At 31.6% G+C, this 17,808-nt stretch overlaps 1 protein-coding gene across 1 annotated transcript in view; it reads left to right on the forward strand.

Moving 5' to 3' along the window:
• LOC143054585 (uncharacterized) overlaps positions 1-17,808 on the forward strand; it is a 37,467-nt gene that overhangs the window by 11,863 nt on the left and 7,796 nt on the right. The window contains exons 9-12 of the mRNA XM_076227600.1: positions 101-256; positions 1,094-1,175; positions 3,005-3,177; positions 5,080-5,250. Of these exons, the coding sequence (XP_076083715.1) occupies positions 101-256; positions 1,094-1,175; positions 3,005-3,177; positions 5,080-5,250 (582 nt within the window). The remainder of the gene's footprint in view (positions 1-100; positions 257-1,093; positions 1,176-3,004; positions 3,178-5,079; positions 5,251-17,808) is intronic.

A 17,808-nucleotide genomic window follows, 5' to 3' on the forward strand; every position in this document is an offset into this window, starting at 1 on the left:
CATTATTTTTTGCTTTTGTAATCTCTTTAGTACATTTTTCATTTTTTTTTTCGACAGTTCCTATTTAAAAAAAAATGAAATCTATATTTTCTTTCAATAGAAATGATGACAGACGTATACAAAATTGAATGTTGTGGTACAATTAATGCATTTCAATTTATTCCCTTAAATACTGGAGACGTCAAATTCATTGTTTGGAGGCGCATGACAGAACATACGTACAAAGCTATTAAGAAAAATACAATATCCGTGACAGGTATGGTATCAAGTAGTTTTGGAACAGTATGCACCACATCAGATCAATTAGTTTAAACATATTTATTTATTATGGATTGGGACACAAGTTTTTGCTACTTATACATGTTATATAAGTCCTTTTCCATTTTGCGTCAGAATATGAGCTTTTCATATTAAGAGCAAATGGCATGGGACAATAATTAGAGCTTTTCATGCTCGCAACCCTTATACACTTTCTTATACATATATAAACCATATATGCAGCAATCGGTATGATATCCTGCGTAATGATAACGTGTAATACTGACCTCAGTGTTTAAGTAATGTGCTTCTTCAATGATTTTCATAGCACACAGCTCAAAACAGATAACATGATAAAAATTGTAAAATAATAGGTGTAAACAGAACAATCCAAAACGTCTGACATGAGAAAAAAGTAATGCGTGTACAAAGTCAGGAATATGGCAGTTAAGTTCTGTTCGTTCCGTTGGTGTAGTGATTGTTTTTTTCATATTTTATATACTTACCGCTCTTAAAGTTACTTTATGGTTCGTTCTTTTCTTGTTTGTTCATATGGCTATTTTTTCTTATCTGCGTTTGAATTAGCCATACTGCAAACGGTACTTCTCAGAACTGATATTCTACAAGCAGTGGTATCGGTTTTCGTCTGTAGGAGTATCACAATACAATGGGCACATGTACATGAATTATCTTTAAATGAATACATAATCATATTGTTCAACATTTTAAGAAGAAAATTATTATTTAAATGATGTCAGTACCAAGTATTTTCTTTTGTTGGACATTACTGCCTGCATCAAGAACCAAGCGTCCAATCTTATTATATTTATTTCAGCACAAAACATTGGGAAGTATGTTCAACACAACTTGACAAAATATGAACGCATAGCTGTAGTGCATGACGACATAGTTGGATGGTCAGTTATTATGACTTCGTATTCGTTTTAGATATTCTTTCAAAGCTTTCGTATCAGCACATTCATTTGTATTTATCTTCACCTATACCCCAGGAATGTAACATATAGATAATTTAGTTACAAGTTCATTGTATTATGAAGAGAAATGAATGCGTCTAGATAATCACTTAGATACCCTTTACTTGGTGTTAGATACCTGCCTATTAGATGTATATCTTCTTTTACTAAATTGAACATTACAAATGTATTACGCTTATAAATTTGAGTACATAAACTCCATCAAGTGTAAACGACTAATGAAACAATAATTTACAAAACTAAAATTAAATAAATAGCTATGATATGATGCAAATAAAAATTAACCGATGTCCCATTCGTGGATGTCACAATCGCTGAAACAAGGACGGGGTTATAGCTATTACAACTGAACACATATTTGGTCATATATTATAAAGATATTCCATAACGGTCAACCAACTAGTGACGAGGTCCTTCAAACTTTTGAAGGAATGGCTTTAATTGTACTTCTCAGACCCTTTTTTCAGAAGCTACATAGGAATGAAAAGTTTAAAATTAGGAAGCTGTAACTATTTCATTGGTCGTGGAGATGTGTTCTCAGCCGAAAATAATCATCATTGTTCTAAGTTAAGACATGAGGCAGACTATACAGTGCATGTTTCAAATTCGATGGAATATATGCTTTCCATATAGTCACCAAACTCCAAATCATTAAGTGAGAGGAATCCATTTTTAAAGCGGAACGTGAATCTTAAAGGTTATTTGATAACTTCGATCCATTTTTCCTGGCTTCAGATCACAGTTAGATGCCTTTAGTGGTCTATGGGTCCAAAGTAATATATATATAGGGTATGTTTTTCTGATTTTACTTGACACTGTTTCCTTTTAAAAGTTTACTATTAAAGTGGTCGCATAAGTTGCATATAATCCTGGTATATATGATGAGTTACTATATTGAAATAAAAAATAAGTAGAGTGTATAACAAGTGAAAAATATTAATTGTTGTAAGTGATTTTGCCAAGTGAAAGTCGAAAATATGTGTGCAAAGTCAAGAAATGACAGATGTTTTCCAGTTGTTTGATGTGTTTTGATTTTGCAAATTGACAAAAAAAGTTAAAAAAAAAAAAGAACTGCAAGGAAAATGCACGAAAAATGATGGCGAAATTAATTGTAAAAAGGCGCCATTTTGATATCAATGATAAAAACATCGCCAAAAACACGCATGGCCGATCATTCCAGAGAAATCGCACTTAAACAAATCATCGCCTTTACCTTATGTTTTATTTACCTTCAAATTTTTCAAAACTATAAGACATAATCCAACATTTATCTGCATTGACTGATCTTATATTGCAAAATGAAGTTTAAGACTGATACGTTGCACAAAATTTAAAGGAGAAGGTCCGGTAAGGGCCGATTTTGGCCTCAAATTTCAGGTTCATCGGATGACAGTTTTCTGACACTTTTTAAACACTAAAGAGTCTACTTCAGTCGATTCAATAAGTTTATGTGAAAGATTTGAACTGATTTAATCATTTCAAACGCTCAAATTCAAGCTTAAATATGATAAATCTATCAAATATGCCATAATATGGCATTTTTCAGATGGTTTTTGTCAAAAAATAAAAGTGGCCGCATCCGTGTTAACTCTCAACCTTTATATATGTTATGTATTATTTTCAAATACAACTTACATTTTCAAAACCTAAGGCTTTTCTTCCAAAGGAATAGATTACCTTAACTGTTTTTGGCAAAACGTTTTGGAACTTTTGGTGTTCAATGCTCTTCAACTTCGTACTTTATTATACAGGTACGATGGCGGCAAAAATACCATTGGATATTATGACTGTTCTCACAAGAATGAAACCTGTCTAGCATATTCATTGCTTAAACCCCTTGTAAATGATGGCGATGAGATTTACACAGACGGCTTACCTTCTATATCTGACAAAATATTTGCATGGACTTTTTCAACAACTGAAAGTAAGAAAATCATCTCATGTTTAATTTAAATACCTAATAAATCATGTAAATTGGTTGGTTTCAAAAGATTATTTAAAAGTACTAAACGCGTATGGTGTATGTTAAAGCAGAAATTCGGGGGCGGGGGGGGGGGAGGGAAACGTTACAAATATATCATATGTGTTGAAGATTTTTGTGATATGCTCTACTGAACAATAGAACCTTTTAGTCAGTCGATTTGTCATTGAATAAGCGCCTTTATTTCTTATTCTATGATAATTCTTGTCAATCAAAGCATGACTTGAACGCAACATTTCTATTCGCAAACCTAATCATTTAAAATTATGCTTTGTTTTAGACACGGCAGCTGAATTATCGTTTGGGGATGACGTCATTAAAATTTCCGACTATTCGGCAGTAGACTCCTATGTGACCCATATCAGAATTTAAGACCCAGACGCGGGAGATTTTATCGGGAATATCAAACTAGATTATAACAATCAGTATTTCTATTTCGATACAAAATTAAGCAAGTATACGACGGAAAAAGATGTAACCAAATGAATTCTATTTCTTTGCAAAACAAGCAAATTAAAATCCACGTTTTCTTTAAAACGGTTTAATGCTTTTTTTGTTTTTAATGTTGACCTTTTCAGGGTTATATCTTGTCTAAACAATAGCTTTGACAAGTGTTTGGAATTACTAAAAATTAAAAAAAAGTTTACTACTACGTACTATTAACTTCAAAATTATTTCCTTTCTCCTTTTACATGTTTTATACTGCATATCCATTACACTTCCGGCACCTGTACCTGTATTGTTGATATTCAACCAACATGTACCAATTTTAAGAATAGTTTTATTGATAAACAAGAAATTTATTGGTGTTCCTTAACGGAAGGTCATACAAACAGAAGAAGAAGTAGTATACCTAACAACAAAATTATTTTCATTTACCTGTGTATAATTTTATTGCAAATAGCGGAATTTTTTTTCAAGTTTGATGGTTTTCTTAAATTTCACAGCAGTATGATACTCTTACTTTAACATGTTTAATTATTCATTTTTTATTTTTATCAACTTTGTATTTACATTGTATCATAGATCAAATTAATTCGTCCAGTGTAAGTTCATTTGTGTTACTGCGTCTTTTGATTGAGTAAAGCCATTTCAATTGATATTTTATATTGTGTCTTTCTATGTTGTGATTATTATTGTTTCAGATAAGAGTGAAGGTTTGGTACCATTAACACGTTTGAACAGCGCTGCAATCGTATGCACCTGTCCTGAACACATCGGTCGTAAATAATTGACTAACAAAGCAACAATTAAACATATTAATTATAATCTGAATTCATATAAACTTTAATCTGATCATAAGAAGACATAGGTTGAAGATTTGTTCAGCATAGAAACCAGGAGAATATAAGAAGGTGATGCAAGGACACCAGGAATATTGCAGATGTTGTTTTTGTTATCAGATAGTCAAATTACTAGTTGACCGTTATTGAATATCTGTGTTTCAAATAATCACGGTTATATTTCAAGTGTCTTAACAACAATCCCATCCTTTTCTCCTTGAGTTTGCGATTAAAGAATGAAACTTATCATCGCATTTGTTCTTGCACTATCAACACAATCGATGTAATATATTACAATTGCTCAACTTTTCGAAGTACCTGACATCAAATACTAGTGTTATGAGGTTCGTGTTACTAATTCATTAATTTTGTCTGTCGTTTTTTGTACACAGTTTTGTCCTTTGGTCGCGTTTTTGCAATTGATTGTCAGTAAACATCATCTTCCGGGTAAATCCATTCCACATTTTATGATCCAGCATTCTCCAAACACTTTTTACATAATTTAAAATATTTCACAATGTGATAAAAACTTGATATTTTTTGTATATATTTTCTATTTAAGACAGACCAGTTACAATTAACATATCATCTGAAGCTGTGATGATACCTGATCACTTAAACGTGGACTCATTTGTGATGACAATATCCATATTAGATCCAGACTATGGAGACTATATACAAGATTTTAAACTTGATTACCAGAACGAATATTTTTATCTTGATACACAAAGAAGTAAGTACAACGTTGATTGCATTCTTGATTTTAATGAAGAAGTTATAGTTATAAATAAGTTTTTATTTTTCAACTTTTTTGCGTGCACTTTAAGTTTTGCCATCCTCAAGACAGTTTGGATAAGTAAACCCCGTATTTATTAGGGATATATTTGAAATAATATACCCCTTTCTCCCTTTAACCAAAAGAGGAGTTACATTATGGAGTTTAACATGTTTAAGTAGCAGGTATACTATCACATACTTATCTATTGTATCATGTTGTTAATGTTTATCTTAATTTCAAGTTGTTTTCATTAAATTTAATTTATAATTCCTGGTTTGAAAAAAAAGTATAGCATAGAAACAAAAAACAATAACGACTCATATAAATAATTTATACTTTCAACTACTTGTTTTCATTGTCAACGTGCTGTAAATTCAAATACAATTAAAAACCAATTGTTCAAAGAACAATTGAAGGTCTTTCAACCAATAAGGATCTATTTAGATATGAAAATATTAAAATTCAGTTGAAAATGTCAGTTCGTATGGCTTAATGATGTATAAATATGAATTTTAAGCAAAGGTCAAAATCTAGAACGTCCAATTAACCTATGACCTTGACCTCAATTTCAAGGTCATAGACTAAACATCTCAAATAAAAAGACACTAGTTCCTTAATATGTATGGTTCATGAGTAAAATCCCTTTACGCATAATTCTTAATATAAGAGGGGCGAAAACTCGCTTTTATTGTTTACGCACCCTCGCAACCAAAATTTATAAGTTACGACATGTCGCAACTAACAATTTAGTAAAAAAAAATTGTCGATATCTTATAAGGTTAATGAAAATAAGTGAAAATAAGCCAAAATCAAAATTTAGAATTTGACCTTGACCTTTGACCTTGACCTAATTTTCATTTTTTTGGATCAAGGATCTTAAATCTAAAGACCCTAGGTCTCTATCACTTATGGTTTACCAGTTAGATATGCATATCACTTATATCATATAAAAAGGGGGGATAACTCTCATATGGAGTCTCCGTATAGCTTCGGTCAAAATAAAACAGATCATCCTGAGGACTTAACGAGCAATTTGGAAAAATAAATTTGTCGGTTTTTTATACGGTTGCAAAGCCTTAGAGGACACAAGAAAAACAGTGTTCGGGGAGATAACTCTTACAAGGTGAAATTTTTTGTTACGCGGTGTCAGTTTCAGAAGCGTATTAACTGTTCGATATCATATACCATATATCTAAGCGACATCTTGTGAAACAAAAAAACAGCGAAGGAAAAAAAAGTTGGTGGAAGAAAAAAAAAAAAAAATAATAATAATAATTAAAAACCAATTGTTCAAAGAACAATTGAAGGTCTTTCAACCAAAAAGGATCTATTTTGATATCTATAATACTAAAATTACGAGGTCCAATTTGTCAGCCGTCATCACGTAAAAACGACGAATCACAGAATTCAACTTTATATATAACTAATATAGTACAAAGGTGTAGATTAAAAATTACACCACTCCAGGCCCTTTTGTTTTCCACGTAATTAATATTGCCAATAATTAAGAAGTTCCGGGTCGAGTCCGCTATCGATACCAATAGTATATTCACCTGTTACCTATTACCTTATCTGTACGTTCCGCATCTGACAGGCACACCACCAAACGTTGTATTCAGGATTAATATGCTATATACACGGGTCATAACCACAGGGTTGACACTACTAAATTGTCAAATTGTTACCTATTGTAGTATTTTAATCAGTAAGACTTTCTAAGATAACAATACGAATACTAAAAATCTGGACTAAAAATAAGGCGTATAGGTACAGTTTTCAATTTGTTAGTGGGCATGACGTAAAACAGCGAAGCAAAGAATTCAACTTTATTTATAACTTATATAGAACAATGCTGTTGATTAAAAAATACTCCATTCCAGGACCTTTTGTTTTCCAAATAAATAATATTATTGTTTCAGTTCGACGGGTTCAAACAGAAAGACTTGAAAGCAGAGAAAAACTGTGTATCTTATAATCGGCATGACTTTATCAGATGACAATACTAATACTAAAATAAGGCTTGCGCATAGTTATATACTTTAATTCAGTCACGAACCCGTGATGTCACGGGTGTGTTCTAGTGAAAATATAAAGATTCAGTTGAAAATGTCAGTTCCTATGGCTTAATGATGTAAAAATATGAATTTCAAGCAAAGGTCAAAATCTAGAATGTAAAATTAACCTATGACCTTGACCTCAATTTCAAGGTCATAAACCAAGGAACCTAAATCAAAAGACCCTAGGTCTGTATTATGTATGGTTCATGAGCAATATCACTTTACGCTAAACTCTAAATATAAGAGGGGCATAAACTCCCATTTATTGTAAACGCACCCTTCCAATCTAAATTTATAAGTTACGACATGTTGCAACTAACAATTTAGTAAAGATAATTTGTCGAAAACTTATAAAGTTAATGAAAATAAGTGAAAATAAGCCAAAATCAAAATTTAGAATTTGACCTTGACCTTTGACCTTGACCTAATTTTCATTTTTTTGGACCAAGGATCTTAAATCAAAAGACCCTAGGTCTCTATCCTTTATAGTTTACCAGTTAGAAATGCATATCACTTATATCATATATAAAAGGGGGGATAACTCTCATATGGAGTCTCCGGATAGCTTCGGTCAAAATGAAACAGAACATCCTTAGGATGTAACGAGCAATTTGGTAAAATAAATTTGTCGTAATCTTTTACGGTTACGAAGGAGTAGTGGCCACAAGAAAAAACAGTGTTCGGGGAGATAACTCTTACAGGGTAAAGTTTTTTGTTACGCGGTGTCAGTTTCAGAAGCGTATTAACTGTTCGATATCATATACCATATATCGTAGCGACATCTTACGAAACAAAAAAACAGCGAAGGAAATAAAAGTTGGCGGAAGAAAAAAAAAAAAAAAAATTAAAAACCAATTGTTCAAAGAACAATTGAAGGTCTTTCCACAAGTAAAGATCTTTTTTATTATCAAAATATTAAAAATCAATCTAAAATGTCAGTTCCTATGACTTTATAATGTATAAATATGAATTTAAAGCAAAGGTCAAAATCTAGAACGTCCTATTAACCTTTGAACTTGACCTCAATTTCAAGGTCACCAACCAAGGACCTCAAATAAAAAGACCTTAGGTCTGTAATATGTATGGTTAATGAGTTATATCACTTTAGGCATGATTTTAAATATAAGATGGGCAAAAACTCTCATTTTTTGTTTACGCACCCTTCCAATCAAAATTTATAAGTTACAACATGTCGCAACTAACAATTTAGTAAAAATAATTTGTCGATATCTTTTAAGGTTTTTGAAAATAAGGGAAAATTAGCCAAAATCAAAATTTCGAATATGACCTTGACCTTTGACCTTGACCTCATTTTCATTTTTTGGGACCAAGGACCTCAAATCTGAAGACCCTAGGTCTCTATCACTTATGGTTTACCAGTTGGAAATGGACATCACTTAATTAAATGGAAAAGGGGGAATAACTCTCATATGAGGCTCCGTAAAGCTTCGGTATAATGAATATCCTAATCCTTAAGATGTAACGAGCAATTTGGTAAAATAAATTTGTCGTAATCTTTTACGGTTGCGAATGAGTAGTGGCCACAAGACAAACAGTGTTTGGGGAGATAACTCATACAAGGTTAAGTATTTTGTTACGCGGTTGTAATTTTTTAAAGCGTATAAACTATACGATATCATATTCCAAATATCTAAGCGACATCTTTTGAAAGAACAAAACTACGCAAGAAAAAAATTTAGGCGGAAGAAGAAAAATAATAATAATCAGAACAAAACCTATAGGTCTTTCCACGGAAAAGTGGAAAGACCTAATAATAATTAAAAACCAATTGTTCAAAGAACAATTGAGGGTCTTTCCACAAGTACAGATCTATTTTATTATCAAAATATTAAAAATCAATCTAAAATGTCAGTTCCTATGACTTTATAATGTACAAATATGAATTTAAAGCAAAGGTCAAAATCTAGAACGTCCTATTAACCTTTGACCTTGACCTCAATTTCAAGGTCACCAACCAAGGACCTCAAATAAAAAGACCCTAGGTCTGTAATATGTATGGTTAATGAGTTATATCACTTTAGGCATGATTTTAAATATAAGATGGGCGAAAACTCTCATTTATTGTTTACGCACCCTTCCAACCAAAATTTATAAGTTACAACATGTCCCAACTCACAATTTAGTAAAAATAGTTTGTCAATATCTTTCACGGTATTTGAAAATAAGAGAAAATAAGCCAAAATCAAAATTTTGAATATGACCTTGACCTTGACCTTATTTTCATTTTTTTGGACCAAGGAACTTAAATCCAAAGACCCTAGGCCTATATCACTGATGGTTTACCAGTTAGAAACGCATATCACTTATATCAAATGCATAAGGGGAAATAACTCTCATATGGAGTCTCCGGATAGTTTCGGTCCAAATGAATATCCTAATCCTGAAGAAGTAACGAGCAATTTGGTAAAATAAATTTGTCGTAATCTTTTACGGTTGCGAAGGAGTAGTGGCCACAAGAAAAACAGTGTTCGGGGAGATAACTCATACAATGTAAAGTATTTTGTTACGCGGTTGTAAATTTTTAAAGCGTATAAACTATACGATATCATATTCCAAATATCTAAGCGACAACTTATTAAACAACAATACTACGCAAGAACAAAATTAGGCGGAAGAAAAAAAAAATAATAATAATTAAAAACCAATTGTTCAGAGAACAATTGTAGGTCTTTACATTAGTGAAGATCTATTTTGATATTGAAATATGAAAAATCAGTTTAAAATGTTAGTTTCTATGGCTTTATGATGTATTTATATGAATTTAAAGCAAAGGTCAAAATCTAGAACGTCATATTAACCTCTGACCTTGACCTCAATTTCAAGGTCACAAACCAAGGACCTTAAATCAAAAGACCCTAGGTCTTTAATATGTTTTGTTAATGAGTAATATCACTTTACGCGTAATTCTAAATGTAAGATGGGCAAAAACTCCCATTTATTGGCTGCGCACCCTTTCAACCAAAATATACAAGTAAGGACATGTCCCAACTAACAACTTATGAAAAATTATTTGTCGAAATGTCATTCAGTATTTGAAAATAAGTGAAAATAAGCCAAAATCAAAATTTAGAATATGACCTTGACCTTTGACCTTGACCTCATTTTCACTTTTTGGGACCAAGTACCTCATATCTGAAGACCCTAGGTCTCTATCACTTATGGTTTACCATTTAGAAATGCATATCACTTAATTTAATGGAAAAGGGGGAATAACTCTCATATGGAGTCTCCGTAAAGCTTCGGTCCAAATAAATATCCTAATCCTGATGATGTAACGAGCAATTAGGTAAAATAATTTTGTCGTAATCTTTTACGGTTGCGAAGGAGTAGTGGCCACAAGAAAAACAGTGTTTGGGGAGATAACTCTTACAACGTAAAGTATTTTGTTACGCGGTTGTAAATTTTTAAAGCGTATAAACCATACAATATCATATTTCAAATATCTAAGCGACATCTTATGAAACAACAAAACTACGCAAGAAAAAAATTTAGGCGGAAGAAGAAAAATAATAATAATCAGAACAAAATCAATAGGTCTTTCCACGGAAAAGTGGAAAGACCTAATTAAAAACCAATTGTTCAGAGAACAATTGTAGGTCTTTCCACTAGAAAAGATCTTTTTTGATATTGAAATATTAAAAATCAGTTTAAAATGTTAGTTCCTATGGCTGTATGATGTATTTATATGAATTTAAAGCAAAGGTCAAAATCTAGAACGTCATATTAACCTATGACCTTGACCTCAATTTCAAGTTCACAAACCAAGGACCTTAAATCAAAAGACCCAAGGTCTTTAATATGTTTGGTTTATTAGTAATATCACTTTACGCGTAATTCTAAATGTAAGATTGGCAAAAACTCCTATTTATTGTCTGCGCACCCTTTCAATCAAAATATACAAGTAAGGACATGTCGCAACTAACAATTTATGAAAAATTATTTGTCGATATGTCATAAGGTATTTGAAAATAAATGAAAATAAGCCAAAATCAAAATTTAGAATATGACCTTGACCTTTGACCTTGACCTCATTTTTATTATTTTCGACCAAGGACCCCAAATCTAAAGACCCTATGTCTTTATCACTTATGGTTTACCATTTAGAAATGCATATCACTTAATTTAAGGGAAAAGGGGGAATAACTCTCATATGGAGTCTCCGTAAAGCTTCGGTCCAAATGAATATCCTAATCCTGAAGATGTAACGAGCAATTTGGTAAAATAAATTTGTCGTAATCTTTAACGGTTGCGAAGGAGTAGTGGCCACAAGAAAAACAGTGTTTGGGGAGATAACTCTTACAACGTAAAGTATTTTGTTACACAGTTGTAAATTTTTAAAGCGTATAAACTATACGATACCATATTCCAAATATCTAAGCGACATCTTTTGAAACATCAATAATACGCAAGAAAAAAAATTAGGCGGAAGAAAAAAAAAAGAAATAATAATTAAAAACCAATTGTTCAGAGAACAATTGTAGGTCTTTCCACTAGTAAAGATCTATTTTGATATTGAAATATGAAAAATCAGTTTAAAATGTTAGTTCCTATGGCTTTATGATGTATTTATATGAATTTAAAGCAAAGGTCAAAATCTAGAACGTCATATTAACCTATGACCTTGACCTCAATTTTAAGTTCACAAACCAAGGACCTTAAATCAAAAGACCCTAGGTCTTTAATATGTTTGGTTTATTAGTAATATCACTTTACGCGTAATTCTAAATGTAAGATTGGCAAAAACTCCCATTTATTGTCTGCACACCCTTTCAACCAAAATATACAAGTAAGGACATGTCGCAACTAACAATTATGAAAAATTATTTGTCGATATGTCATAAGGTATTTGAAAATAAATGAAAATTAGCCAAAATCTAAATTTAGAATATGACCTTGACCTTTGACCTTGACCTCATTTTTATTATTTTGGACCAAGGACCTCAAATCTAAAGACCCTATGTCTTTATCACTTATGGTTTACCATTTAGAAATGCATATCACTTAATTAAATGGAAAAGGGGGAATAACTCTCATATGGAGTCTCCATAAAGCTTCGGTCCAAATGAATATCCTAATCCTGAAGATGTAACCAGCAATTTGGTAAAATAAATTTGTCGTAATCTTTAACGGTTGCGAAGGAGTAGTGGCCACAAGAAAAACAGTGTTTGGGGAGATAACTCTTATAACGTAAAGTATTTTATTACGCAGTTGTAAATTTTTAAAGCGTATAAACTATACGATACCATATTCCAAATATCTAAGCGACATCTTTTGAAACATCAATAATACGCAAGTAAAAAAATTAGGCGGAAGAAAAAAAAAAAAAAAATAATAATAATAATAATCAGAACAAATTCAATAGGTCTTTCCACGGAAAGGTGGAAAGACCTAATAATAATAATCAGAACAAATTCAATAGGTCTTTCCACGGAAAGGTGGAAAGACCTAATAATAATCAGAACAAAACCTATAGGTCTTTCCACGGAAAAGTGGAAAGACCTAATAATAATAATAATAATTAAAAACCAATTGTTCAAAGAACAATTGAAGGTCTTTCAACCAATAAGGATCTATTTTGATATGAAAATATTAAGATTCAGTTGAAAATGTCAGTTCCTATGGCTTAATGATATGAAAATATGAGTTTGGAGCAAAGGTCAAAATCTAGAACGTCCAATTAACCTATGACCTTGACCCCAATTTCAAGGTCATAAACCAAGGATCCCAAATCAAAAGACCCTAGGTCAGTAGTATGTATGGTACATGAGTAATATCACTTTACGCATAATTCTAAATATAAGAGGGGCAAAAACTCCCGTTTATTGTCTACGCACCCTTCCAATCAAAAATTTTAAGTTACGACATGTCGCAACTAACAATTAAGTAAAAATAATTTGTTGATATCTTATAAGGTTATTGAAAAAGAGTGAAAATAAGCCAAAATCAAAATTTAGATTTTGACCTTGACCTTTGACCTTGACCTAATTTTAATTTTTTTGGACCAAGGATCTTAAATCAAAAGACCCTAGGTCTCTATCACTTATAGTTTACCAGTTAGAAATGCATATCACTGATATCATATATAAAAGGGGGGATAACTCTCATATGGAGTCTCCGGATAGCTTCGGTTGAAATGAAACAAAACATCCTAAGGATATAACGAGGAATTTGGAAAAATAAATTTGTCGGTTTCTTATACGGTTGCGAAGGAGTAGTGGCCACAAGAAAAATAGTGTTCGGAGAGATAACTCTTACAAAGTAAAGTTTTTTGTTACGCGGTGTCGGTTTCAGAAGCGCATTAACTGTTCGATATTATTTACCTTATATCTAAGCGATATCTTGTGAAACAAAAAAACAGCGAAGGAAAAAAAAGTTGGCGGAAGAAAAAAAAAAAAAATTAAAAACCAATTGTTCAGAGAACCATTGATGGTCTTTCCACCACTTACAACATATTTTGAAGTGAAAATATTAAAAATTCAGTTGATATGTCAGTTCCTATGACTTTATGATGTCTAAATATGAACTTGGAGCAAAGGTCAAAATCTAGAACGTCCAATTAACCTATGACCTTGACCTCAATTTCAAGGTCATAGACTAAGGATCTCAAACCTAAAGACACTAGTTCCTTAATTTGTATGGTTTATGAGTAATATCACTTTACGCATAATTCTAAACATAAGAGGGGCGAAAACTCCCATTTATTGTCTACGCACCCTTTCAACCAAAATTTATAAGTTACGACATGTCGCAACTAACAATTTAGTAAAAATAATTTGTCGATAAGTTATACAGCTTTTGAAAATAAGTGAAAATAAGCCAAAATCAAAATTTATAATATGACCTTGACCTTTGACCTTGACCTTATTTTCATTGTTTCGGACCAAGGACCTCAAATCAAAAGACCCTAGGTCTCTATCACTTATGGTTTACCAGTTAGAAATGCAAATTCTTATATCAAACATAAAAGGGGGGATAACTCTCATATGGAATCTATATACGGCTTCGGTCAAAATAAAACAGAACATCCTGAGGATATAACGAGCAATTTGGAAAAATAAATTTGTCGGTTTCTTATACGGTTGCGAAGCCTTAGAGATAACAAGAAAAACAGTGTTCGGGGAGATAACTCTTTTTTGGGAAAGTATTCGGGTAAACAGAGTTGGTTTCAAAAGCGTATAAACTGTTCGATATCATATTCCAAAAATCTAAGCGACATCTTGCGAAACAAAAAAACAGCGAAGGAAAAAAATTAGGCGGAAGAAAAAAAAAAAAAAAAAAAAAAATAATAATAATAATTAAAAACCAATTGTTCAGAGAACAATTGAAGGTCTATCAACCAATAAGGATCTATTTAGATATGAAAATATTAAAATTCAGTTGAAAATGTCAGTTCCTATGGCTTAATGATGTATAAATATGAATTTTAAGCAAAGGTCAACATCTAGAACGTCCAATTAACCTATGACCTTGACCTCAATTTCAAGGTCATAGACTAAACATCTCAAATAAAAAGACACTAGTTCCTTAATATGTATGGTTCATGAGTAAAATCACTTTACGCATAATTCTTAATATAAGAGGGTCGAAAACTCCCTTTTATTGTTTACGCACCCTCGCAACCAAAATTTATAAGTTACGACATGTCGCAACTAACAATTTAGTAAAAAAAAAATTGTCGATATCTTATAAGGTTAATGAAAAAAGGTGAAAAAAAGCCAAAATCAAAATAAAGAATTTGACCTTGACCTTTGACCTTGACCTAATTTTCATTTTTTTGGACCAAGGATCTTAAATCAAAAGACCCTAGGTCTCTATCACTTATAGTTTACCAGTTAGAAATGCATATCACTGATATCATATATAAAAGGGGGGATAACTCTCATATGGAGTCTCCGGATAGCTTCCGTTGAAATGAAACAGAACATCCTAAGGATATAACGAGCAATTTGGAAAAATAAATTTGTCGGTTTCTTATACGGTTGCGAAGTAGTAGTGGCCACAAGAAAAACAGTGTTTGGGAAGATAACTCTTACAAGGTAAAGGTTTTTGTTATGCGGTGTCAGTTTCAGAAGCACATTAACTGTTCGATATCATATACCAAATATCTAAGCGACATCTTGTGAAACAAAAAAAACAGCGAAGGAAAAAAAAGTTGGCGGAAGAAAAAAAAAAAAAAAAAAAAAAATAATAATAATAATTAAAAACCAATTGTTCAAAGAACAATTGAAGGTCTTTCAACCAATAAGGATCTATTTTGATATGAAAATATTAAGATTCAGTTGAAAATGTCAGTTCCTATGGCTTTATGATGTATAAATATGAATTTCGACCAAAGGTCAAAATCTAGAACGTCCAATTAACCTATGACCTTGACCTCAATTTCAAGGTCATAAACATAGGATCCCAAATCAAAACACCCTAGGTCTGTATTATGTATGGTTCATGAGTAAAATCATTTTACGCATAATTCTAAATATAAAAGGGGCGAAAACTCCCATTTATTGTCTACACACCCTTGTAACCAAAATATATAAGTAATGACATGTCGCAACTAACAATTTAGTAAAAATAATTTGTCGAAATCTTATTAAGTAATTGAAAATAAGTGAAAATAAGCAAAAATCAAAATTTGGAATTTGACCTTGACCTTTGACCTTGACCTAATTTTCATTTTTTTGGACGAAGGATCTTAATTCAAAAGACCCTAGGTCTCTATCACTTATGGTTTACCATTTAGAAATGCATATCACTTAGCTTAAATGAAAAAGGGGAATAACTCTCATATGGAGTCTCCGTAAAGCTTCGGTCCAAATGAATATCCTAATCCTTAAGATGTAACGAGCAATTTGGTAAAATAAATTTGTCGTAATCTTTTACGGTTGCGAAGGAGTAGTGGCCACAAGAAAAACAGTGTTTGGGGAGATAACTCTTACAACGTAAAGTATTTTGTTACGCAGTTGTAAATTTTTAAAGCGTATAAACTATACAACATCATAATCCAAATATGTAAGCGACATCTTTTGAAACATCATTACTACGCAAGAAAAAAATTTAGGCGGAAGAAAAAAAAAAAAATAATAATAATAATAATAATAATTAAAAACCAATTGTTCAAAGAACAATTGAAGGTCTTTCAACCAATAAGGATGTATTTTGATATGAAAATATTAAGAATCAGTTGAAAATGTCAGTTCCTATGGCTTTATGATGTATAAAAATGAATTTCGACCAAAGGTCAAAATCTAGAACGTCCAATTTACCTATGACCTTGACCTCAATTTCAAGGTCATAAACATAGGATCCCAAATCAAAAGACCCTAGGTCTGTATTATGTATGGTTCATGAGTAATATCACTTTACGCATAATTCTAAATATAAGAGGGGCGAAAACTCCCATTTATTGTCTACGCACCCTTGTAACCAAAATTTATAAGTAACGACATGTCGCAACTAACAATTTAGTAAAAATAATTTGTCGAAATCTTATTAAGTAATTGAAAATAAGTGAAAATAAGCAAAAATCAAAATTTAAAATTTGACTTTGACCTTTGACCTTGACCTAATTTTCATTTTTTTGGACCAAGGATCTAAAATCAAAAGACCCTAGGGCTCTATCACTTATGGTTTACCAGTTAGAGATGCATATCACTTATATCATATATAAAAGGGGGGATAACTCTCATATGGAGTCTCCGGATAGCTTCGGTCAAAATGAAACAGATATAACGAGCAATTTGGAAAAATAAATTTGACGGTTTCTTATACGGTTGCGAAGCCTTAGTGGCCACAAGAAAAACAGTGTTTGGGGAGATAACTCTTACAAGGTAAAGGTTTTTGTTACGCGGTGTCATTTTCAGAAGCGCATTAACTGTTCGATATCATATACCAAATATCTAAGCGACATCTTGTGAAACAAAAAAACAGCGAAGGAAAAAAAAGTTGGCGGAAGAAAAAAAAAAATATAATAATAATAATAATTAAAAACCAATTGTTCAGAGAACAATTGAAGGTCTTTCCACTAGTAAAGATCTATTTTGATATTGAAATATGAAAAAATCAGTTTAAAATGTTAATTCCTATGGCTTTATGATGTATTTATATGAATTTAAAGCAAAGGTCAAAATCTAGAACGTCCTTTTAACCTATGACCTTGACCTCAATTTCAAGGTCACAAACCAAGGACCTTAAATCATAAGACCCTAGGTCTTTAATATGTTTGGTTAATGAGTAATACCACTTTAAGCGTAATTCTAAATGTAAGATGGACAAAAACTCCCATTTATTGTATGCGCACCCTTTCAATCAAAATAACCAAGTAAGGACATGTCGCAACTAACAATTTAGGAAAAAATATTTGTCGATATGTCATACGGTATTTGAAAATAAGTGAAAATAAGCCAAAATCAAATTTTAGAATATGACCTTGACCTTTGAC

The sequence above is a fragment of the Mytilus galloprovincialis genome, chromosome 12 (genome assembly GCF_965363235.1).
Source record: "Mytilus galloprovincialis chromosome 12, xbMytGall1.hap1.1, whole genome shotgun sequence".
Classification (NCBI taxonomy): domain Eukaryota; kingdom Metazoa; phylum Mollusca; class Bivalvia; order Mytilida; family Mytilidae; genus Mytilus; species Mytilus galloprovincialis.